Source organism: Lemur catta, chromosome 3 (assembly GCF_020740605.2).
Source record: "Lemur catta isolate mLemCat1 chromosome 3, mLemCat1.pri, whole genome shotgun sequence".
Taxonomy (NCBI): Eukaryota; Metazoa; Chordata; class Mammalia; order Primates; family Lemuridae; genus Lemur; species Lemur catta.
In genome coordinates, this window is record NC_059130.1 from 24,092,045 (window position 1) to 24,116,190 (window position 24,146).

Below are 24,146 nucleotides of genomic sequence, written 5' to 3' on the forward strand. Positions count from 1 at the left end.
AAGGGATAAGGGTGGGGTTGAATATTTAGCAAACATTTACTGAGTTATGACTACGTGCTTGGACAGGAACTGGGGAGAAAAAAATGGTAGCTACCTCCAACAACGAATACTCCCAACTCTAAACTCATCTTATCCTTGTCAGCATATAAACCAGCTTTACACTCGGAAGACACCCACAATGAAAATTTTCAACTTCTCCTTTTAAATCCCCTCATAAACCAATTTTTTCCCCTGCATTTCAAGAATTTATGAACTCTAAAATTGAAGGAATTTAATGATTACCTGTGGATTTGGAAAACTAGTTTAGGCCATCAGAAAAATCTCATTATAGTTCTTTGGTGAATCAGAAAGACGACCAAACCAATTCCTTCCCTCTTCACCCCTCCAACCCCCATTTTGACTACATTTGATAGGGTCAGTCAATAGGAGAGTTCTTTCCATGGGGTTTTCAGTAGTGTGGATTGCAAAGTAGAGGAAACCACCTTAGGCACAACTTCTTATGTAAGTTCTGCAATGCCATCTGACAGACAAGAAACAAAACCTTTTTTGTCATTAAAAAAACTTTTATTTTTATTTTTTTACAAAGAATACCCCCATCCGGGGTGAAAATATATCTGGTTAAGTACAAAATATAGTATTTATCATACAAAAAGATACATAATTAAAAAACAAACAAAAAATGAAACCATCTTCAGCTCACATACTTTCTGGCTGTAATAATTCTCAGCAAAGGGTGGAGCTCAGTGCTGACACAGGACAGTGAACAAAGTGCTATGGCTGAGGGTGACTGACCAATTGTTGGCAGCTACAGTGAGAGAGAGGCTAATATCCCTATCTCGTAACACTGGGGAGGAAGGGAGAGCGAGGGACTTCAGTGAAGACTTGCCCTCTAGTTTCTCAAGGCAGTGTCTGGGCTTCTTGATCTAGAGTTCCTCCTTGGGTTTGGAGAAGTCACAGTGGGCAAGGCTGACAGCAGCAACCCTTTCATATGATTAAAGTGTTAGAATTATACAGTTCTGTATACTGGGACAAAGTCTCAAAAGTAGTAACACTTTTGTCATTATGCTTACCCCTAGAGACATAGTAGACCAGTTTTAGCTTACATTTAAGGTGGAGGAAAAAAGAACAAAAAATTTGACAGGAACTAAAGTGCCAAGAACATCACCTTAGAATCAATTCCAAGGACTCACATGAAAAGAAAAACACATCCTCCCATATGAAAATGCAACAGGAGAATACAGTGCAACACGCTATAAAAATGGCTTTTAAGACCTTTGGTGGGACATAGTTACTATTGTTTTAAGCCAGGTTAAAGTACATTCTAAACAAAGACAACCTTAGAGCACTTTCCCTTTAATTCACAGGGAAATCTCCTTCCAAAGTCCAAACCAAATCAGCCCTGGAAGATTTTTCTTTTTCTGTACGTACAAAAACAATTGGGTACACAGATTTTAAGAACCCCCTTTTCCCAAAGTTTTGGCCACAATTTTCCTAGTTTTGCTAAATTGGCTCTGCTTCACATGGCACAGGAACTTCAAGGTCCAGTGTTGTTCTAACAATCTATAGAAAACCTTCATAAACTCTTAAGACGACCATGTGAGGGGATCATTTTTACCCCTGACTCAAAACTCTGAAAATGCCTCCATTTTTCAAGGAGATCTGAGAAAATGACGGGCCTGGGTTTTTCTAGTGTGTTTTAAAACCTGTCCAGCAAACACCTCTATATCATAACACTGGCGTTGGTCGAAGACAAGTCCACACCCTTTAAGGCCCAAGAGATTGCCTGCTGATCACCTCCTGCATTAGGAAGTCAGAGGCTGAGGTGGACCCATAGCCCGCTGTAGAGACTATTAAGTCCCTAAAAAAGGGAGAGTCCAGGAAGAGAGGCAGAAAAAAACAAGTAGGTACAGCTGCTTTTCTTCCACATGCTCACTGCACATTGTTGTTGAGGATGCAGGGATCCACCTGGAAGAAGAAAGCAAAGACCCTTTTAGTTTGAATACGAACTAAAGAACCAGTTTGGCCATTCCTCTAAGTCAACTTCCTATAGAAGGCTTGGGACAAATATAATGGTAAAAATGACAATTCCCACCTCAGTGTAAGTAGGTGGTGGCATGAACTTGAACTCGGGAGCATACATAAAGATAGGGCTGTCTTGAGAGCTGTCCATGTCATCTAGCAGAGGAGTGGTGGGGCTCTCCAATCGATGATCTTCAGGAATGATATCCATATAGCAAGGAGGAGCTAAAAAGAGAAAATATGGAGAGATAAGCAGTCTGGCCAAGAAATCCTGGATCATCAGTTTTACAAACCCAAGCAGACCAAAAGGGAAGAAAAGATGTTAGGTCTGGCTCACCTTCTGGGGTATCGGGGATGTTCAGATCTATCCAACTCATCTCTGAGCTGGTTCGGCTGGCCATGCTGGATGTTCGGCTGCTTAAACCTGATCTGCTGCCGATTACCAAGGGCAAGTCAAGGATGACTTTCTTTGAGCCAGGCACACTAACGTAGATCTAGAAAAGAAGATGGTAGTTTGTTGGACTAGAGGTCTTGAGAAAACACAACTGTTGTAACAGATAAAGAATTTCTCTCACACAGCCACTCCCATCCACTCACCAATAAAGAATATTCAACTCGAAGGATGTTGCAGCCCAGGATAGAAGGCCTGATCTTCTGCACCCGAAGACTCTTGCCACGCCATGATGCACATGTCCCTGAGATAATATGATTGCCTCTGACTGATGACAACTTCTGAGTCAGCACCTTGGTCTGGCCATTGGCAAGGTAAGTGTGGCGGGCCACAATGGCAGCTTTGGGGACCACAATTCGAGAACATGTATTCTCAAAGTCAGCATGGATGGAAATGTCATCACCTAGCAAAAATAAACATGAAAAATTATTAACTAATACTAAAGACAGTTAATGACATTTCTTCTGCCCCAGTCCTGTGCCCTCACCTCCAAACCCAGAGTTTCTATTATATCCACTATTTTAAACACTAGGTTTTTACCTTCACAGAATCCTTTTCTGTCAATTCGAGCAGAGACAGACACCCGCCCATCAGGAATGAACATGCAGGAAACTTTCTTCTCCTTTTTAGCAGACACAGGTGCCTACACAGAATGGGACAAAAAAGTGTTTTGAGATACTGCAATGTAATGCCCAAGCCACCTGATTTATCATCCCTGTGACCCAGGAGAACAGAATCTTAATGAAACCTCACCATTAAATCAGGGGTATTGACATCTACCAGATCCATCACTTCAAAGCTTTTCTTTGTCTCTTGAGTTGGCTGGCTGGGGCGATCAAGAAAAGCCTTCACCCAGTAGTCTACACACCCATATTTTCCTTTGAAAGATGTTCCCAGAGGCCTGTGTCAAGGAAAGAAAAACAATTTAAAAATGTTCTCCAAGAACAGTAAACTGATCAAAAAAGGGGAAGATATTTAGAGATAAAAGAGCCCAAAGATTTATTTAGCTGATACTTACCCCTGAGGAAGCTCAAAGCCAAACTTATACTCGTATTTATTTCCAGGTCTCATGATCACCATCTCATTCTCAGCTGAAGAGAGAGAAAAGCGAGTAACCATTAGGTTTCTTATTACACTTAAAATGCATCTGTGTGATAAAGAACACTTGGGCAGCCACCATAGTATTGTAGTAGCTCAATTTCATCCCTTATGTTCTTAAATGAGAGCCTCTAATGTATTTTGTTGGGCAAAAAGTTGCAAAAGCCCTGCAATGCTCAAAGGCTCGCCCAGGAGTTCCCCTACTAACATCTCAAACAGGAAGCAAGCAAAGAATAAGCAACTTATGCATACACAAGTCTTTAAATAGCTGAGGCAACACCCCTCAAGGACCACCTTCAGGACCCAGTACTGTAAGAAACTGTACAAATCTCCCTTTTAGGGAGGCTGGGGGAATGTTTGCAAATTAAAACTAAAAAAGAAAAGGAAGCAACACGTAATTCAAACCAAACTGAGCGACTTAAAACATTTAGTGTAGATTCTATTAATTCCTTTCAATTCTCTGCTCTAACCATCTTAAACGCTCCAACAACAAACAGCCGGGCCACTTACCTGTTGGCTGGTCTTCCAGGAGAAGCGTATCTTCGTAGCGCAAATACTCCAAGGTCTGTCTGCACTGCTGGGATCCCTGCATCCAGAGGACTTTAGCCACTCCGCAAGCCAGAATCCTAACGGCTTTGACTCGAGTAACTTCACACACCTCCACTATCACCCGGCCGGCCACCTTCTCGCCACTGCCATACACCTTTTCCGGGTCGTTAAAGACCACCTCAAAAGACTTGATCTTCTTGAACATCACCATGATTGGGCTGAGTTGGTTCAAGAATCAGAAACGGGGGCGAAACAAAGAACCAAAACGCCAAATCCAAGAAGCACCCTTTGCAGTAAGTTATTTCACTCTTCCTAAGAAAGAGTGAGGGTGTCCTCAAGCAGGTTGGCCTTAAAAGCAAAATAAGATTTAAAGAAAGAAGCCCACAAACGAATCCTAACTACTAGGTTTTCGAAAAGGTGTCCAAAGTTTTTAAACGTCTAGTTACGCCGAAGAATTTCAAGCGAAAGAAAAAAAACTTTTTCCCCCAGCACGATCGCTGGAAGACAATCCGGATCTCGGCGGGTCGCGGATGTCACTCAGCCTGAGTTGCCGAGTGGATGGTTTCTACTGGGAGCCGGAAACTGCTCTATATAGCAGCCCGGGCGGCGGAGCCACGCGAGCGCTGCCCCAGAGGCTCGTGCTGCCCTCGTGCACAGCCGTCCCATTGGCTGCCCGGTCCTTGTTTACCAGGAGCCCGACCAATCAGCGAGGTCGCAGAGGCGCGTGGACACGGTGTGCTCCTGGCGGGGAAAATGGTTGTTGTGTAGTGCTGCTACTGGGCGGGGGGGAGTGGAGGGGGCTGTGGAGTGACTTACCGCGGGAGGGGAGGAGGGTCCCCGGACCCTAAAAGCTATGTAGGGCGAGTTGCCGTCGGAGGACGAGTGAGTGTGGGGATGCTTCTGGTCTAGAAGCAGTGTTCTGAGGTAAAAGGAAAATGCTTCTGAGGGAATTTCATGCGTAGCCTTAGCCAGTGCAGTGACTTCAGAGGCAGCCGTTTATTCCGGCTCATAAGTACCGAATCTGTGCAAAACAATCCCATAGCTCCAGGAGTACTTTAGGATTGGGGTGGCAGAGTGTAGGGCATGCTGTTGTTACTGTTCGGGAAGATCCCCTTTGTCTCTTGTCCCGCATCTCTATTAAAAACAAAAAACTGGCTTCTCTGAAGGAAAGGAGAACTTGCCACAAATTTTAAATCTCTTTCCAGTCCTCATTGGAAAGCGGGCCTAGGGGACTGAGGTGTCTTCTGCCTCCCCGTCTAGCCTCTGGGGCTCTGGCGCTGTGTGCCCGTGACGTTCCTCACCCCGTACCCTCTACTCGGTTCTCACTGTTCTCGGGAACGGAAATGGTAAGGGCGTGTTCACATCCTGTTGCTTATCCCCTCATCTGTTCAGCTTCTACCTGCAAAGTTGGGGAACACATTGTTTATGTTCTCTGTTTACCTCATTGCCTCTTTAGTAAGGTGTGTTCTTTAGGCTCTGATTATCTCTCACTTCCTCCCTGCTTCTCCAGGAAAGAAAAAGAAAAGTAAAAGCGTGCTTTACTCTTTTCCCTTCCCCTTCCCCCGCCTCCCGGTTACTTTTACTCTTTTTTGTATTCACCCACTCCCAACTTACTAAATCAAATGCACATCCATAAATCTGCTTGGAAGCAAGAAAGTTCTGTTTATAACCAAATTGTCAGTGGACAGGTGGAGGAACAATTTTTTATCTTCTCAGAGTATTTTCCTAAGCTGTTTAGAAATAAGAAGGGCAAGACAAGAAAGAAAGGTCACCAGAGCACTATAAATTCATGCTAAAGGGACCCTGATTCCTCATTCTTTGTAGGTTTCATTTGGTTGTCTGTCGTATGGGTTTCTCCCTGCTGGCTGTGAGATGCCTTTAGGAGCTGACTCCTGAGAAATTATTCCTAAATGTGATTTTAAAAACTTGTATGCAGAAGTGCAGGGATTATTTCCCCTTTTCTTTGATTCCTAGACCCTTCTCATATCTGTTCTGGGGTATCAGCAGATTATTACCCTCATTCCTTGTGCTGGAAAGAGGACGACAATGTCCTCAAGATTGAGATGGGGAAGTAAATAAGCAGCATTTGGGTATATTGAAATCCTATCCTCTCAGCAAAAAGAAATCTTCACTACTGTGAAGGATCCTTCTTCCTTCCTCATACATCCTAACTGGGTTGACACCCTAAGGGTAACAAGTTACAACTCAACCCCAATATTAAGCAAGCTCAAGAATCAGACTTCAGGACTCTGTTGGAAAACATACGCACAGAGTACAAACCCCAGGAACATGTTGTTCTTTAGGGTGTGTGGGCTTGAGGTGGCACCCTGTTCGAGAAAGTTAACTAACTAGGCTTGAGGTATTTTCACTAGGTCAACAATATTGATAGAGTTATTGGGAGCAAAGGAGGTGGGACTCTGACTAAAGTAATTTTAAAAATTCAAAATTGTGGCTCTGGGAGAATTTTTAGTTTGATGGGTATGAAAGTGTACATAAATATGAGACATCAAAGTTTACAGTCGTACGTGAATCAATATTGTTAAATAATGTGTTATAGAACTACATAAATTTTGAAGGGATAGGAGGAGTAGTGGCTAGTAATGGATCAGGGTGGTGGTAATTTAGGACGTCTAAGAGAAAAGGGAATGCTAATATTTGTTTCTATGAAATACTGACATTTTGAGTTTGTAAAAATCCTATGACAATTCTCTCTTATTCTAAGTTTCTTTCTTGGGCTCCAGTTTCTTCTTATTTTCCCATCCTGCAGAGCTCAGCACAGACCATTTGTTTGCTCTGTATTATGTCTGGATTCCCTTGAATGCCAAAAAACTATCTAGCTTTGGCAGCAGCAGCTGCCTACCAGGCCTGTAGCCAAGACATGTTCTGAAATGGAGTTCTCCTGGCCAGAGTTGTTTACAACCTTTCACCTTATAACCCCATAGTCTGATAACAATCTGCCCCCTGATTCTTCCTTCTCAGTTCTTGGGTCAAAGAAAGAAAAAAATCTTGTAAATTCCTGTCCTGAAGAAAGGGTACGAACACTTATGGAGTTCTGTAAAAAGGGCAGGCTCAGGAGGAACAGCAAAGTAGGACTCAGTCCAAGAGTTCTGCAAGTTAGATCATCTTTATCTGCCCCTTCCCTATCTCTTCAATTCCAGTACCAATAGGAAAACAAGTGGTGATTGTGTCTTTGTTTGCTTTATTGGAGGTGACAGAGTGAAGCCAGAGCTTTCAGGGAGGCAAGAGTCCTCACCACTCTGTTTGTTGCCAGTTTGAGACAAGGCGCTCATTGCATTTCTCTTTTCTTTAACTTCTGGCCTGACAAACATTTAGAACTCTAAAGACTCACAGTTCCTATTGCAAAACAAACCCCCTTTTTGTCCTTTTAATCACTAATGTTACCTCTACTCTTTAAACTTCCTTTTACCCTTATCCACTTCCCTTTCCCATTTTTCCCTAAGGAGCATTAGTTTAGAGGCAAATAAGTGAGAGTGTGGAATTCAAGACTGCCCAACTGTGTATATGGCTCCAAGTCTTAGATAAATAATTGTATAGCATCTTAAAGTTCAAAGTGACTTTTAAAATAATTGCCATATATTAAGCACCTATCATGAACCAAGTCCTTTATATAATTATGTCAATGGTATTTATAAGGTCATCTGTCGTATTGTTCCAGGAAGGACTTGAGATTTGAGTCTTTCATTTAATTCTCACAATGATCCTGTGACTCAGAGTTGATTAAATCAGGCTCAGAAGTTAAGTAATTTGCCTGAGGTCATAGATTTTGTAAGTAGAGCAAGATTTTGAACCCAGTTCTGTCTAACGTATGTACTTTAATATGTTGCCCTGCCTCTCAGTGCTTTGACACATAGCATCTTGTTTGATTTTCACAACAGTCCTCTAAAGCTGCTGTCCCCATCCCCTGGGCTTGCGGACTGGTACCAGTCAGTGGCCTTTTAGGAACCAGGGCCACACAGCAAGAGGCCGGACAGGAGGTGAGCAGCGCTCAAGTAAGTGAAGCTTCATCTGTATTTACAGCTGCTCCCCGTCACTCACATCACTGCGTAAGCTCCGCTTCCGGTCGCATTAGCAGCAGCATTAGATTCTCATAGGAGCACAAACCCTACTGTAAAGTGCACATGCTAGGGATCTAGGTTGTTGCTCTTTATGAGAATCTAATGCCTAATGATCTGAGGCAGAGCTAAGGTGGTAATGCTAGTTCTGGGGGGTGGCTGCAGATAACATTAGCAGAGAGGTTTGACTGTACAATAAATATAATGGGCTTGAATCATCCCGAAACCATCCCCCCACAGGTCTGTGGAAAAATTGTCTTCCATGAAGCTGGTCCCTGGTGCCAAAAAGGTTGGGGATCACTGTTCTAAACGGTTCAGGGCAAGACTCAGAGAGTTTTAGAGTTAAAGGGAATTCTAGCAGTCTTTTTTTTTTTTTTTTTTTTTAAACCAGTTCCTTTATTTTGGTTAAGTGACTTGACCCTAGGACACACAACTAGTGTCTGGTGGAGCCACTCTTCAAACCCAGGATTCTTAATATTTAATCTAGCGTTCTTATCTGTAGGATGCTTTGTGAGGGCTTTTTGTTTTTAAATTTAGCTTTAATTATTAAAAATATCTGGAAGCTCACATTTCATGTTGACTGAGATCTATTTTTCTACCATGATGAGGAAAGGATGGAGATCTCAGTGTTGCCCAACTTCATGGTAATGGCAAGATGGGGAGAAGGGCTGAATTAACTTGTTTAGAACTATTGGAGGCTCACTTAAGATATTCCTTTTCTTTTTTTTTTTTTCCCCCCTTTTTTTTTTTTTTTGAGACAGAGTCTCACCCTGTTGCCCAGGCTAGAGTGCCATGGCGTCAGCCTAGCTCACAGCAACCTCAAACTCCTAGGCTTAAGCAATCCTTCTGCCTCAGCCTCCCAAGTAGCTGGGACTACAGGCATGCGCCATCATGCCTGGCTAATTTTTTCTATATATATTTTTAGTTGTCCAGATAATTTCTTTCTATTTTTAGTAGAGACAGGATCTCGCTCTTGCTCAGGCTGGTCTTGAACTCCTGACCTCGAGCGATCCACCCGCCTCAGCCTCCCAGAGTGCTAGGATTACTGGGGTGAGCCACCACGCCCTGCCAAGATATTCCTTAAACTTGCCTTTATACATGGTAAAAAAAATGTCTTACATACCCTCTCATACTATCACTCTTTTTTCTTCTCTTGACTGTCAATTTTTTTTTTGTTTAATTGTTTCTATTTTTAGTTGGCCAGCTAATTTTTTCTAGTTTTAGTAGAGATGGGGGTCTTACTCCTCCTCAGGCTGGTCTCAAACTGCTGACCTCAGGTGATACTCCTGCCTCGGCCTCCTAGAGTGCTAGGATTACAGGTCTGAGCCACTGTGCCTGACCTCAAATCTCTTAAGGGAATAACCTATACCAGCTTTCTCTGTTGACTAAACTTGTCCTCTTGTCATCTGGTTTCTGGTCCCTCTGAAATGGTTTTTATCAAGTTTCCTGAGGAAACCAGAGTAGTTTTTTTGGGGGGGCCTTATTTCCTTTGACTTCTGTATAACTTGAAAACTGCCGTCTTTTAAAAACTTAAACACTCCAGCCTAAGCAAGAGCAAGACCCCCATCTCTGCTAAAAATAGAAAAAATTAGCCAGGCATGGTGATGCACACCTGTAGTTCTAGCTACTCAGGTGGCTGAGGCAACAGGATGGGAGGCTGAGGCAGGAGGATCCCTTGAGCCTAGGAGTTTGAGGTTGCTGTGACCTAGGCTGACACCATGGCACTGTAGCCGGGTTACAGAAGGGGACTCTGTCTCAAAAAACAAACAAACAAAACTTAAACATTTATCCTGATGTTTGGACTTCATCCTTTTTCCTTTGCTCGAAATTCTTTTTCTCTAGACTCTGAAAGCTTTTCTCAAGGGCTTGTCCTTGGCCCTCTCCTTTTCTTTCTTTAAGTTTTGCTCTTCAGTTGCCCATTTGTAATTCACTCTGTGTAAATGACTTCTATTTGTTTGTTTGTTTGTTTTTACATGGGGGGTCTGTGTAAATAACTTTAAAAGTCTATAATATGCCTTTAGTCTGTCTCCAGAGTTCCAGCTGGTATCTCAAATTCAACTTGTCCAGTAATGAATTCATAATTTCCCCTGGTGTTCAAACCCATTTTTTCTTGTTTGTTTTAATGGAACCACTTTACATTACCCCATCAAGGTTAAAAATCTAGGAATTGCTTTTTTTTTTTTTTTTTGAGACAGAGTCTCACTGTGTTGCCCAGACTAGAGTGCCGGGGCATCAGCCTCGCTCACAACCTCAAACTCCTTCCTCAAGCAATCCTTCTGCCTTAGCCTCCCGAGTAGCTGGGACTACAGGCATGCACCACCATACCCAGCTAATTTTTTCTATATATTTTTAGTTGGCCTGTTAATTTCTTTCTATTTTTAGTAGAGATGGGGTCTCTTGCTCAGGCTGGTCTCGAACTCCTGACCTCGAGTGATCCACCCACCTTGGCCTCCCAGAGTGCTAGGAAGGAACTGCTTTTAATTCCTTCCTCTCTTACATTCCCCACATCCAGTCAACTGCCAAATTCTGTAGAGGCCATCTTTCCAGTGTTTCTAGAATTTATCTCCTGCTTCTCATTCCACCGCCACCACTGAGATCCATGTGCTTGTTACTTTTGCCTAGATTATTTATTTTAGTAGCTTTTAACTGTTTTTTCTGCTGCTGTTCCTGTTTATTCCTGTGATATTGCAAAATCTATTGCTTACTGAATCACATTCAAGTGCTTCATCTTGGCATTTAAAGCCTTCACTAAATGGCCTCAACCAAAATTTCCAGTTTCCACTACTTCCTCATATATGTACCCTATACTTCAGCCAAAACTGAGTACTCAGTGTTCCCCTAATATATCCTTCTCTGTCTTTGTGTCTCTGCTTCTGCTTTTCTCTGTACCTGGAATGCCTGTCCTTCCTTCCCCATCTCTGTTTTTTGAAATCCTACCCACCCTTCTGTAGACAGCCAAATGACTTTTCCTCTAAACTTTCTTGATTCCCAATCCCCTCATCTTTTACTTTACAGCCAAATATGATTTCATTCTCTTTTAAATGCTCCATAGCATGTTGTTTATATTTCTCATGTAACACTTAAATGTAAGTTGCCTTTTCTGTCCTAGATAATGAATTCCTACAGTACAGGAATTATGTCCTTTTAAATGTTTGTTCTTCCTAACTCCTACTGGAGTACATTTCAGAGTAAATATATTATGAAACATAAATTAAATCGATAGATTGGGCTATGTCCTTGCAGTAGAATATGCCAGTAATTCAGAACCTAGTATTATTTCTTACTAGTATTAGACATTAAACTTCAACCTCAATTTCTTCTGCTATACTATAACATATAACTGGTCCCTCCTCAAAGCCTGTGGCCTAAGTATGTATCAGAGCAAATGGCCTAAGGCGGTGAGAGGTGATGGTTTGTTTTTCTATGAGGAGAAAATTGGACTGTATTGATGTTTATAAGTATGAGGGAGATGGGACATTGTGTGCTCAACCCAACTTCCGCTTTTCTGAGAAATTCTTTCTTACACAATTCAGGAATCCAGTTGGCTCAGCCCTGCTACCCAGTGGATAATTTAATGTACTGCAAAATTCTTAGTCCAAGAATTGTCTCCAAAACACAAAAACTTTTCTGAGATCTGAATCTTGTTTTAGACCTCTCCTTTGAGTGGTGAAGATGATCCTTGATCATGCGAAGAAGGAACAGATGAAGAAAATGTAGTGTTCATAACTGAGAAGAAGAAACTACATATTAAAACAGTTTTCTCTTTTTTATACATGCTGACAATGGGTAATACTTTGTTTGTTAATAGCATTTTACAGTTTATATATCTGTATCTGTCAGGTTCAGTAATCTCCCCCCAAAATGTTGGGGTTTAGGGTTGGTAATCTTGACTGTTCTCGGTTCGTGGTGTGCTTTTGGCCAAAGAATGACCAGACTCACCAAAAGCAAGGCAAGTGTGCAATGAAGTTTGTTGAGCTAGGACAAGATAGGTTTACACAGCAAGAGCAAGATATAGGTTTACAGAGTAAGAGCAAGATATGTTCGCCACAAAACAGTGAACGGGCCTCTTGTAACAAAAAGGCTCAATTATAAAACAAAAAGGCTCCATTATGGTCTGGAGTACTGTTTTATAGTGTCTGGACTGGGCCAGTTGTGGTTCATAAGTCACCACTGAACCACTTTGATGGACAGTTAAGAACATGATAATTAGCCTTAGGTTACTCTAAGTCACTTTCCAAGTTCTATTGTGCCTGGGGATTCCCTGCATTCTTTTGCAGATTAGCAGGGGTTCCTGCTTCCCCAAGGTGTGGCAGTTGCTGGGGGGTTGAGGGGCTGGGCAGGATTAAGGGTGGGACAGCACCAAGATGGGTTCTCCTCCTTGTCCTTCTTCCCAGGTAGGGGCAATTGCTCTAGGCAGCACCAAAGCAAGGCACCCACTTTTGTCCCTAGGAGAGTCTTGGAGATGCCTGGCTATCTAGCTAACGTACCTATGTATTATAAAGCAATCTCAAAAACACTTGATTCTCACCAGATAGGCAGAAGTTTTGCAGAAAACATTGTGACTTAGAAAGCTCAAGTGACTTGCCTGTGGTCACACAGCTAGGACAAAATTAATTTGACTTATGGTTCAAAGTTCTTCTAGTGCTTCTCTGATCCTTAAAAAAGTATCTTCTTCTTTGTAGAGCTTTCTCTGATTTCTACAAGCAGATTTGATTGCTACCTTTTTTGTATTTTTGTATTCCTATAGCAGGTTGGACATATTTCTATATGTGGTGAATATTGAGCATTTGTATTTATCTTGTAATGATCTGTTTATCTTCCTACTGTTTTATTCCCACTAAACTGAGTTTCCCAAAGGTAGGATCCATGTTGTCTTATGGCCTGACATAGTTTCAGTGCTTCAGAAATTCTAAAGAAGGGTCAAAATCAATCCATAGAATTATTTTAACCTGATCAGCTAATATGTAGTATATGTAGCCCATCCCATTGCTCATCCTTCTAATTATGGTTTCCTCACCAACCCCCCCCCCGCCATGACATTCCCCCCAAGCTATAGGTTTGGTTATGATAGATGCAAGGCAGTGTATTTCCCCATAAAGAGAAAATAAAACCATGGCAGAATATGTTCTGTTCTGTTTCAGAAGATGTAATGTTAGCAAAGGACCTTTTTTTTTTTTTTGAGACAAGGTCTGACTCTGTCACCCAGGCTGGGGTGCAGTGGCACGATCATAGCTCACCGCAGCCTCAAGCTCCTGGACTCAAGCAATCCTCCTACTTCAGCCTCCCAAGTAGCTGTAGTAGGGACTAAAGGTGCATGCCACCACACCCAGCTAATTTTTTTTTGGTAGAGATGGGGTCTAGGGGTCTCACTATGTTGACCAGGCTGATCTTGGACTCCTGGCCTCCCAAAGTGCTGGGATTACAGGAGTGAGCCACCACACCCAGCCCAAAGGGCCTTTCATTTCTTGGCTGGGGTTAGGTGAGGTGGGAGGGCAAGATGAAGAGGCTGAATAACCTGAATTTTTAAAAATATGACTTAAATAATTTCTCAAATGTAGAAATGCTGTATCAAACACTGACGGCATGAAGCCCATGATATTAAAAATACTGATTCTTTGAATGATTCCAAAATAGCCCTGTATTGGAAGCAGAATCTAGTTATCCTTCCTGATTTCTTTCTCACATTCTCGAAGCCTACCCTCCATTCACACACAAGCTTTATCTCAGGAAACATATGTAGCATTTCTTCCTATTAATTGTTGGGAAGATGATGAATAATTTGGCTTGGAAATAGGCAGAAAAATTTTGGAAAGCCTTTTATTTTCTAATGTTATGCCTTCTTTCCCTTCCTTAGTGCTGGCTTCCTGGCACTGATTTTGGGCCGTGGATATATTATCTCTGTTTCCTTGAGAAGAAATGTGGGAAGGAACTTGCCATGAAGTTACAGGGTGGAGAGCAGCGGGGAGGGCAGTGTTGGATTGATCTGAGAAGGGGTTGGTATGGCCACAAATTAAGAAGTTAAGGGGGAAAGCTTAGGCTAAGGTGTTACATTATTTTGAACAGAATATGTTCAAAATAATGTAACATAATATAGTTAAAAATCACATAATAGCAAATGCTTATGTAAAAAACATCAGTCCGCAAGCTCCTCTATTGAGAATCTCTTCCAATTGTTTGAGCATTTTCATCTGGCATTTACTTCATATTGCTGAGTGACATGCTTCTTCTTTTATTTCTTAATTTAGAAATATTAGATATCTACTGTCTTCTGGTTATAGTAATTAACATTTTAACTCTTATATTACATTGTATCCCCACTTTCCCTTTTCCATTACTTCTTCCCAATAGGGTTATATTACAGTTTTTGCTAAATCAATAGTAAGTTTACATTTTTATCACTGTGTAAATAATATCTGTTGAGGAACATAGAAGTCATTTTAATTGTTTCATGTCTTGAACAACTCTTTGTTGTAAAGTTTTTATTTTATTTTAATTTAATTTAATTTTTAGAGACAGAGTCTTACTCTCTCGCCCTGGATAGAGTGCAGTGGCATCATTGTAGCTCACTGCAACCTCAAATTCCTGGGCTCAAGCGATCCTCTTGCCTCAGCCTCCTGAGTAGCTGGGACTACAGGTGCAGGCCACAACACCCTTGCTCTGGTTCAGGCTGGTCTCGAACTCCTGAGCTCAAGCAATCCTTCCACCTCAGTCTCCCAGAGTGCTAGGATTATAGGCGTGAGCCACTGTACCCATCTTATAATTTAGTTTAAAAATTTGCTTAGTTTACTGTGCACCTCTTTATTTCCAAAATGGCAATTCTGTCAAATGCTTATTAATTATTTTCTCTCAAATGGCTAACATACATACATACCAGATAATCTTTTTTTTTTTTTTTTTTTGGTAAATTGTAATTTTTTTTTTTTTTTTTCTTGAGACAGAGTCTCACTCTGTTGCCCAGGCTAGAGTGCCATGGCATCAGCCTAGCTCACAGAAACCTCAAACTCCTGGGCTCAAGCAATCTTCCTGCCTCAGCCTCCCAAGTAGCTGGGACTATAGGCATGCACCACCATGCTTGGCTAATTTTTTCTATATGTATTTTTAATTGTCCAGGTAATTTCTTTCTATTTTTAGTAGAGTTGGGGTCTCGCTGTTGCTCAGGCTGATCTTGAACTCCTGACCTCGAGCGATCCTCCCGCCTTGGCCTCCCAGAGTGCTAGGATTACAGCCGTGGTGCCCGGCCTAAATTTTTTATTGGAAAATAAATATACAACTTAGAATGAATTTGAGGCAAATTGTGCCATAAGTAGATTTTCTTTAAGTGACTAAACAAAGTTGAAAAAACCAAATAACAATAAAAGAAAATGTTTCTGGTACAGTACCAGCAATACAAAAAAATAGTGAATGAGTACCTGGATAACACACCTGTTTTGCAATAGTGCAACTTTTAAGTACATGTTGTTGGCTGTCCATAGTCCACACAGAGTTACAATTCCTTACTTCAAAAACATGCTGACAGTTCCTAAAGAAAACTACTTTTAAAAAGGCATAACCCAGGTTGGGCGCGGTGGCTCACACCTGTAATCCTAGCATTCTGGGAGGCCAAAGCAGGAGGATTGCTTGAGCTTAGGAGTTCTAGACTAGCCTGAGTAACAGCGAGACACTGTCTCTACTAAAAACAGAAAGAAATTAGCTGGACAACTAAATATATAGAAAAAATTAGCTGGACGTGGTAGTGCATGCCTGTAGTCGTAGTCCCAGCTGCTCGGGAGGCTGAGGGAGAAGGATTGTTTGAACCCAGGAGTTTGAGGTTGCTGTGAGCTAGGCTGATGCCATGGCACTCTACTTAGGGCAACAGAGTGAGACTCTGTCTCCAAAAAAAAAAAAAGAAAAGGCATAACCTAGATGTTCCCTCATTTGACCAACTCCATCTATTAATAAGTTTAGATGTGCAGAAGGGCTTATATCTATCCAGAGTAAGCTACATGCAACATGGTACTTCATCAGTTTTCTAAAATAAGATTTCAGGACAATGACAGTAAGATGAGAGAAGAAAACATGGAGGAATGAAGTCCAAATTACTGTACGTGCATATTTAAAAAAATACCAATGCACACTTTTTTATTATATTAAAATTAGGCAATGGTCTGACAATAAAAAGCCTGCTTTTGGAATACTATTATGTTAAAGTTTATTTACAGAATATTGAATCTTCAGAACTAATGTTTTCCCCAGAAAAAGACTAATGGAAACATCAATCACTTTTCAGACTTTTAACAGTTGCTGCTCAAAAAGTGGTTTTACACAAATGCTAAATTAAAAAAAAAAAAAACTGGCTGGGCGCAGTGGCTGACACCGGTAATTCTAGCACTCTTAGAGGCCAAGGCAGGAGGATAGCTTGAGCTCAGGAGTTCTAGACCAGCCTGAGCAAGAGCGAGACCCCATCTCTATTTATATTAAAAAAAAAAAAAACAGAAAAACTTTAGTACACAATGGATTGCTTTTATTTGGTATGCATCCACATTTCAGTATTTTGAGGTCCTGAACACAAAGTGGAAAAATGCAGCAATTTGCCAGGAAGTCAAGCCCACCAATTTCAGGGATCTGCTGTGCACACCCAGTTCTTTCTGGATCCCAGCTGAGGGTCGTGAGAAGCAGCAGCACCAAAGCCAAAGTATGCACTGAATTGAAGGGTTTTTTTTGTTCCAGTTGTCAGATTCCAAAGTAGACCCCAATGGATTGCAAGGATGACCAAATGAGAGCCCTGTTCAAAACTTTTTCAATTTTTAAAAGCAAAACAATTACAGGAAAAGAAAACAATTTAGAGGGATTGGGCATGCTTACAAGTGTCTTCATGTGAGCTTTCTCCAAGTTTAACCACCAAGGACTCTGAGAGCTGGTAGGTCTGAGTAACCTTGGTGACTGTTCTTTTCACCTCATCAAAATCTGAGCTAAAAAATGCATCAGCTGATGATAGCAGAGGGTGGCAGGGTAGAGGACCCAATATTCATTTTCCAGGCTGGTGGAGTGAATAAATGCAGTTCTACAACTAAAGGAGGGAGATCAGAAACTCTGTCCAACCTTACCTGATGGCTTTTGGCCAAAGCAAGGAATTGTAACAGTGGGAATAACGGGAAAAATATTTTTTTGTCTGTAAAGCCTGCATCCCTGCCTCAGGCCAGTGGTTGGGAGGGGCAGGGTAAATCATTTGTTTATTTGTGCAACAGGAGATGGCCCAGCCCATCCTGGTAAAGGGAAATCCTGGATGGAGGTCAGTGGAGATGGGATGATCAGAATTATCAACTGTAATTGCCTGAAGCTGAGAACGCATCCTTTAAAAGCTCTTTATTTCTGTGAGTGTGCAGGAAAGATTTGGATTTTGAGAAAAGAAGGTCTGCCATTTTTCCTCCTTTGCCAGCAAAGTGAACTCTCTTTCCTTCCTCCTCAAACTGCTTGTCCTCGTTCTTTTGATTCAGCTCGTGGCCTAGTTTTTGGTAACAGAGTATTATGGAAAGTGTTGGGGATGATAGTGCAAAGAGGGATTTGAGGAGGAGGGACAAGAAAGCAGCACCCTTCAATAAAGGTGTGGGAGAGAGGATATGGGAAAAGCCCCGAATTCCTCACTGAAGGCCAATCTCAGAGGGGAGCAGAGGGGTTACAATCTATGCCCAGGGGTGCAGGGAAAGCACCCCACACACCCAGCAGTAGTCCCACAGACTTCGATCTGAAACCTTCACATCTACACTAACAAGCTGGAAGGCTGTTGCAGGGAGGGAAGGAGGCAGGGGGAAGAGTAAAGAGAAAAGGCAGAGACCCCAGGCCATGTAATCACCCACAAGGTGATGATCGTGTGATGTGTCTTTTCACAGTTGAGTTAGATGTGCCCCACCAGTTATGATGGGAACCAATTTAAATATACTTTCTTTTTTTTTTTTTTTGAGACAGTCTCACTCTGTTTCCCTGGGCTAAAGTGCCATACATCAGCCTAACTCACAGCAACCTCAAACTCCTGGGCTCAAGCAATCTTCCTGCATTAGCTTCCAGAGTAGCTGGGACTACGGGCACTCGCCACCATGCCTGGTTTGTTTGTTTGTTTCTATTTTTAGTTGCCTGGCTAATTTTTTCTATTTTTTTTTTGAGACAGTCTCACTCTCTTGCCTGGGCTAGAGTGCCATGGCATCAGCCTAGCTCACAGCAACCTCAAACTCCTGGGCTCAAGCAATCCTCCTGCCTCCGCCTCCAGAGTAGCTAGCTGGGTCTACAGGCACGCGCCACCATGCCCGACTAAATTTTTTTATTTTTAGTTGTTTGGCTAATTTCTTTCTGTTTATAGTAGAGATGGGGTCTCACTCTTGCTCAGGCTGGTCTCGAACTCCTGAGCTCAAGCAGTCCTCTTGCCTTGGCCTCCCAGAGCGCTAGGATTACAGGCGTGAGTCACCACACCTGGCCTAAATATATTTTCTTAATCCCAGAAGTTCAACTAAGTGGACAGTGGTTACATTTGACAGGATGATTTGTTATAGCACAACTTATATTCTTCGAATGGACAGAAAATTAGTATCATTTACAGTATCTTAAGATAAATTGCCTTTGAATGGGAGCTTCCTTTCCAGTACTTTGAGGTCTACAAGACATATCTAGAAAATTTACTACCGTGGAAAATGAAGACTGCTTAAATCGAATGGGGGGGAAGAGGAAGGGCCTGTAGTTTTTCTTTTTGATTAACTGCTGTAACACTGTCCTTCAGTTGGCTGAGGGAATTTCGTATTTTCTTTAGACATGGTTAGGTGCTGAAGCTCTTGCAAGACAACTTTGATGCTATATGAATTCTGCCATTTTGCTAGCACTGATATGGCTCTTGGATCCACCACTCCATTAGAACTATTAACCCCATTCATAATTAATTTTTGTTACAAATCTTACAAAGGGGGATGCTTCTGGGTATTTAAGTCCACATTCTATTTTAAGGCTGTATATCCAGTCTTCATAAATTGTTCTTGGAAGCCCAATTATCATCCCCGTCCATCTTGGAAGTGTCATATCTTTGTCATCTTATAGACCCCAGCTAACTGTGATAGGGTCTAGAAGACTCCATCTTTTACTCCTTTCTAGCCTTCTTAGAGTTCTTCCAACAGTCAGAAATTGTGAGGGACTTTTACTCCCGAGGCTTGCAGTGGCTGCCATCTTGCATTGCTGTGACTCAAAGGCCGGTCATACATATGTTTTTGATGGTAGGGAGAAACCTTTTACAGAGAAATTACAAACAAAGAAAAGACTAATAAACAATTTTTGTACAAGAAGTTTAAGATGTTGTGTACAATGACTTCACTTTTCTGTCATCATTTGTACAAATTCTTCATAGTTTACTTGACTATCAGTATCTTCCTACTTGATCATTCCATTATCCTCTTCATCTGGTAACTTCTCTCCAAGGTTTGTAATCACATGGTGAAGCTCTGCTGCACGAATACGGCCATTACCATCCTTACTAAACATACAGAATGCTTCTCTAATTTCTCTTTCATTGTCTGTGTCTTTCATTTTTCTTGCCATCATTGTCAGAAATTCGGGGAAGTCAATTGTGTCATTACCCTCAGCACTTATTACTTAATTCATCATATCCCTGCAACTCTGCTTCTGTAGGATTCTGTCCAATAGACCTCATTACAGTTCCCAATTCTTTTGTTGTTATAGTTCTATCATCACCCTTGTCAATGGTGACAAAACTTTGCATTCTGCAATTTGCTCTTCAATCAGTCAGTCATGCTGCAAGGGTGACCCATTTCCGAAATGTGACCACATAAGCACTCAGCTTGCTTGCTCGACTGGCACTCTTTATCAGATAATCCTTAATGTTCCTGTTTCTGGAGACTTGTCTTGGTGCCCCTTGAGTAACATTTTAGTCACCAGCGCCACCTGCTGACTGTTGTTGAAGTGGAAAGACAGAATTATGAGTCACAGGTTTGGTAGATGTTCTGAAACTGGATAATCTCTATTCCATGGTATCTGACTTTGAGGATGACATTCTGAAGGAAGGAATGCCCTTGTGATAGGAGTAGAGGAGAGAATATAAGATCATTAAATATTCTCTTTCCTTTGCCCTGTTATCCTCTTCTTTTCTGTATTTCCTGGAGGAAGGAAAGTCTCTATTTTAATTTTCCTTTTCTTGCTATGGTCATTCTAAGCCTTTTATCTATTCCACCAAAGGAAGAGGGAAAGGGGCTACCTATTTTTAAGAAATTACAGCTTTATTGATGTATACATGATATGTGATAAATTGCATATATTTAAAGTGTATAATTTTATGGGTTTTGACATATTTATATTCTTGAAACCGCTGCCACACTCAAGATAACGAACATGTGTATCACTCCCAAAATTTTCCTCGTGCCCCTTTATAAGCCATCCTTCCCTCCGCCTGTCCCCAAGCAATCATTGGTCTTTCTCTCACTATGTATTAATTTATATTTAATATAATTTTATATAAATGGAAGCAAATGGTACATACTTTTTGTGGGGGGGAAGGTTTGGCTTTTTTCACTTGTGTTATTACTTTGAGATTCATCCATGTTGTTGCGTGTATCAGGAGTTTATTTCATTTTATTGCTGAGTAGTATTCTATTCAATGGATTTATCAAATTGGTGTATACATTCACTTTTTCTTCTTTTTTTTTTTTTTTGAGACAGTGTGTCGCTCTGTTTCCCAGGCTAGAGTGCCGTGGCGTCAGCCTAGCTCACAGCAACTTCAAACTCCTGGGCTTAAACGATCCTACTGCCTCAGCCTCCCGAGTAGCTGGGACTACAGGCATGCGCCACCATGCCCGGCTAATTTTTTCTATAGATACATTTTAGTTGGCCAGATAATTTCTTTCTATCTTTGGTAGAGACAGGGTCTTGCTCTTGCTCAGGCTGGTCTCGAACTCCTGACCTCAAGCGATCCTCCCGCCTCGGCCTCCCAGAGTGCTAGGATTATAGGTGTGAGCTACCGCACCTGGCCTTACATTCACTTCTTGATGAACATTAGGGTGGTTCTCATTTTTGGTTATTATAGATAAAACTGTTACGAACATTTGTGTACAAGTTTTTGTGTGGACAGATGTCATCATTTCTCTTGGGTCGAAGGAGTACAATGTCTAGATTGTATGGTAAATGTATGCTTATCTTTTAAAGAAACTGCCAAACCATTTTACAAAGTGGTTGTACCATTTTATATTCTCACCAACAGCATATGAGAACTCCACATCTTGCCAATACTTGGTATTGTCAGTCTTTTTAATTTTAACCATTCTAGTGGGTATATTGTATTTTCTCGTTGTGGTTTTAATTTGACTTGCATTTCCCTAATGACTAATGGTGGTTAGCATCTTTTCATGTGCTTATTTTGAGCTATGTATTTTTGAATACTTCATTCATAATAGAGCTAACCCTAAGTCTGGGCAAAGGAAGAGTGTTACATGACAGGTGCCATGAAAGAATCTCATTGACCAGTTGACTATGAAGTTCTTCTCAATTGACTTGAAATTCCCACACCTGGGGGATAAAGTTACTCTGTTAAGAGAAACAATACAAGAACTAATACTGAGCAATTCTTTTAAAAGATGTATTGAGTTAAAATACCTATATTATCTGTAAGTGAAGGGATAGCCCTGGCTATGTCCCCCACTCCCCCATTTTCTTCTATTAAAGCAGACTATTTTCTAGATTAGCTAAAGGTTATTTCAGAAAGCATAGAGATTGCTTTGAGGGAATGGTAGAGTGGCTGTGGTCCTTAGAGGAGGTGGAGAGGAGGGTATAGGGGATAAAGAATTGCAGAAGAAATTTGAAATGGCATACCAGGTAGGACACCCTGTCTGGTAAGTCCTGGTCAGAGTATATACAGTCATTCCTTGGTATCTGAACAGGATCGGTTCCAGAACCACTCCCACACCTCAGATACCAAAATACAAGGATGCTCAAGTCCCTTATATAAAATGGCGTAGTATTTTGCATGTAACCTATGCACATCCTCCTGTATACTTTTTTTTTTTTTTTGAGACGGAGTCTCGCTCTGTTGCCTGGGCTAGAGTGCTGCAGCGTCAGCCTAGCTCACAGCAACCTCAAACTCCTGGGCTCAAGCAATCCTCCTGCCTCAGCCGCCCGAGTAGCTGGGACTACAGGCGCCCACCACCATGGCCTATTAATTCTTTGTTTCTATTTTTAGTTGCCCAGCTAATTTTTTTCTATATTTTAGTAGAGACAGGGTCTCACTCTTGCTCAGAGATGGTCTCAACTTCTGAGCTCAAGTGATCCTCCCACCTCGGCCTCCCAGAGTGGTAGGGTTACAGGTGTGAGCTACTGAGCTTGGCCCCTCCTGTATATTTTAAATCATCTCTGGATTACTTCTAATACCTAATACAATGTAAATGCCATGTAAATGTTTGTTATACTGTATTTTTTATTGGTATGATGTTATTTTTAATTTTTTTCCCAAATATTTTCAATATGGGTTTGGTTGAATCTGCAGATGCAGAACTAGTAGATACAGAGAGCCCAACTGTCTATGTGTTCAGGGGAGTATTGTCAGGTGGATGGGACTGAGAGGAGAGGGGGAAGATAACATTGAATACATGATTCGATCAGGAAGGGCAGGCCCTAGGTGATGGAGTATCTGAAGGGAGAGGCTGAGACCAGAAACAGGGGGAAGATACTAGATATAAAAGTTAACCTCCTTCATAATTTTGTTCAGAGCAGCACTGTTACTTTAGAACACCTTCAACCAGAACAGCTTCTCTTTTCAGTATTTTTTCTATAAACTAGATTCCAACTTTGGGCTTTTCCCCCTTTCCCAACTCTCTCTTGGCTTTATATGAGAAGAGAGTAGCTTTTGTGGTGACATCTGCCACCTCAGCTCCCCTTTACCTGCTCAACTCCACAACCAAATCTTTAATGGCTTTCTGTTTCCTTGACAGCATGATATAGTGGTTAAGAGTTAAGTCTCTGGATCCAAACGGCCATTTATTAGCTGTGTAACTGTAGGCACATATATATCTTTCTATACCTCAGTTTCCTTATATAAAAATAGAGATACTACTACCTTTCTTAGAGAGTTAAGTAAATTAATATTTTAAAAGTGTTTAGAACATTGCTTGCCAGATTTTAAGCTCCAATAAATGTTAGATATTAGTCAAATTTAAACTCCTTGACTCCAGTTTTAAGGTGCTTCATAATCTGGCCTCTGCCCATCTAATCTTCTATCCTGTTACTCTTTGTCTACTTCATTTGAGTCTTGCTACTTTCCTCACTGAATCATGAATCTATGCATAACTCCAGATGGTTTCCATTGTTTAGAAGGTCCTTAACAATTCAAATCCTACTGATTTTTCAAAGCTCACTTCAAATCCTATCTTCTCTATTACCTCTTATTAGTCTTATTACTTTTTTTTTTTCTTTTGAGACAGAGTCTTGCTGTATTGCTTGGGCTAGAGTGCCATCGTGTCAGGCTAGCTTACAGCAACCTCAAACTCCTGGGCTCAAGCAATCCTTCTGCCTCAGCCTCCCAAGTAGCTGGGACTACAGGCGTGTGCCACCATGCCTGGCTAATTTTTTCTATATATTTTTAGTTGTCCAGCTAATTTCTTTCTATTTTTAGTAGAGATGGGGTTTCACTCTTGCTCAGGCTGGTCTTGAACTCCAGAACTTGAGCGATCCTCCTGCCTCGGCCTCCCAGAGTGCTAGGATTACAGGCGTGAGCCACCACGCCCGGCCTACTCTTATTACTTTAGTTCTTGTCAATCATCTTCCCACCTGAATTCACAGTACCATAGAATTTAGTGAATCATTACACACTCATCATTCCTTCATGTGAATCACTTTTGTCTCTCCAATAGCCTGTCAACTCCCTGAGGACAGAAACAATACCTGGTACTTCTCAGCCCTCTTTCAGTGGTGTGAACACATTGCCATTCTCTATTTCAAGCATC

General features: G+C 41.5%; 1 protein-coding gene, 1 long non-coding RNA gene and 2 pseudogenes across 3 annotated transcripts; 1 reads left to right on the top strand and 3 right to left on the bottom strand.

Moving 5' to 3' along the window:
- Positions 1 to 542: 542 nt before the first annotated feature.
- On the bottom strand, positions 543 to 4,690 carry LOC123633883 (thioredoxin interacting protein). The gene is made up of 8 exons (XM_045544885.1): positions 4,079 to 4,690; positions 3,489 to 3,561; positions 3,224 to 3,371; positions 3,011 to 3,113; positions 2,617 to 2,873; positions 2,357 to 2,513; positions 2,093 to 2,244; positions 543 to 1,965 (listed from the first exon to the last, which is right to left on the bottom strand). The coding sequence occupies exons 1-8, from the start codon at positions 4,326 to 4,328 to the stop codon at positions 1,930 to 1,932; spliced, it is 1,176 nt and encodes a 391-aa protein (XP_045400841.1). The 5' UTR covers positions 4,329 to 4,690; the 3' UTR covers positions 543 to 1,929.
- A 129-nt stretch (positions 4,691 to 4,819) lies between these two features.
- LOC123633889 lies at positions 4,820 to 11,918 on the top strand. 2 transcript variants are annotated; one of them, XR_006733827.1, is made up of 4 exons: positions 4,820 to 4,850; positions 5,378 to 5,463; positions 8,014 to 8,127; positions 11,724 to 11,918. It is a non-coding gene; the product is annotated as an uncharacterized LOC123633889 (long non-coding RNA). The 2 variants fall into 2 exon arrangements; XR_006733826.1 differs by lacking the exon at positions 4,820 to 4,850 and adding an exon at positions 5,016 to 5,041 and having other exon boundaries at positions 5,323 to 5,463.
- Positions 11,919 to 18,908: 6,990 nt separating this feature from the next.
- Positions 18,909 to 24,129, bottom strand: LOC123633886 (annotated as a pseudogene).
- LOC123633887 lies at positions 19,513 to 19,932 on the bottom strand (annotated as a pseudogene).
- Positions 24,130 to 24,146: the final 17 nt, after the last annotated feature.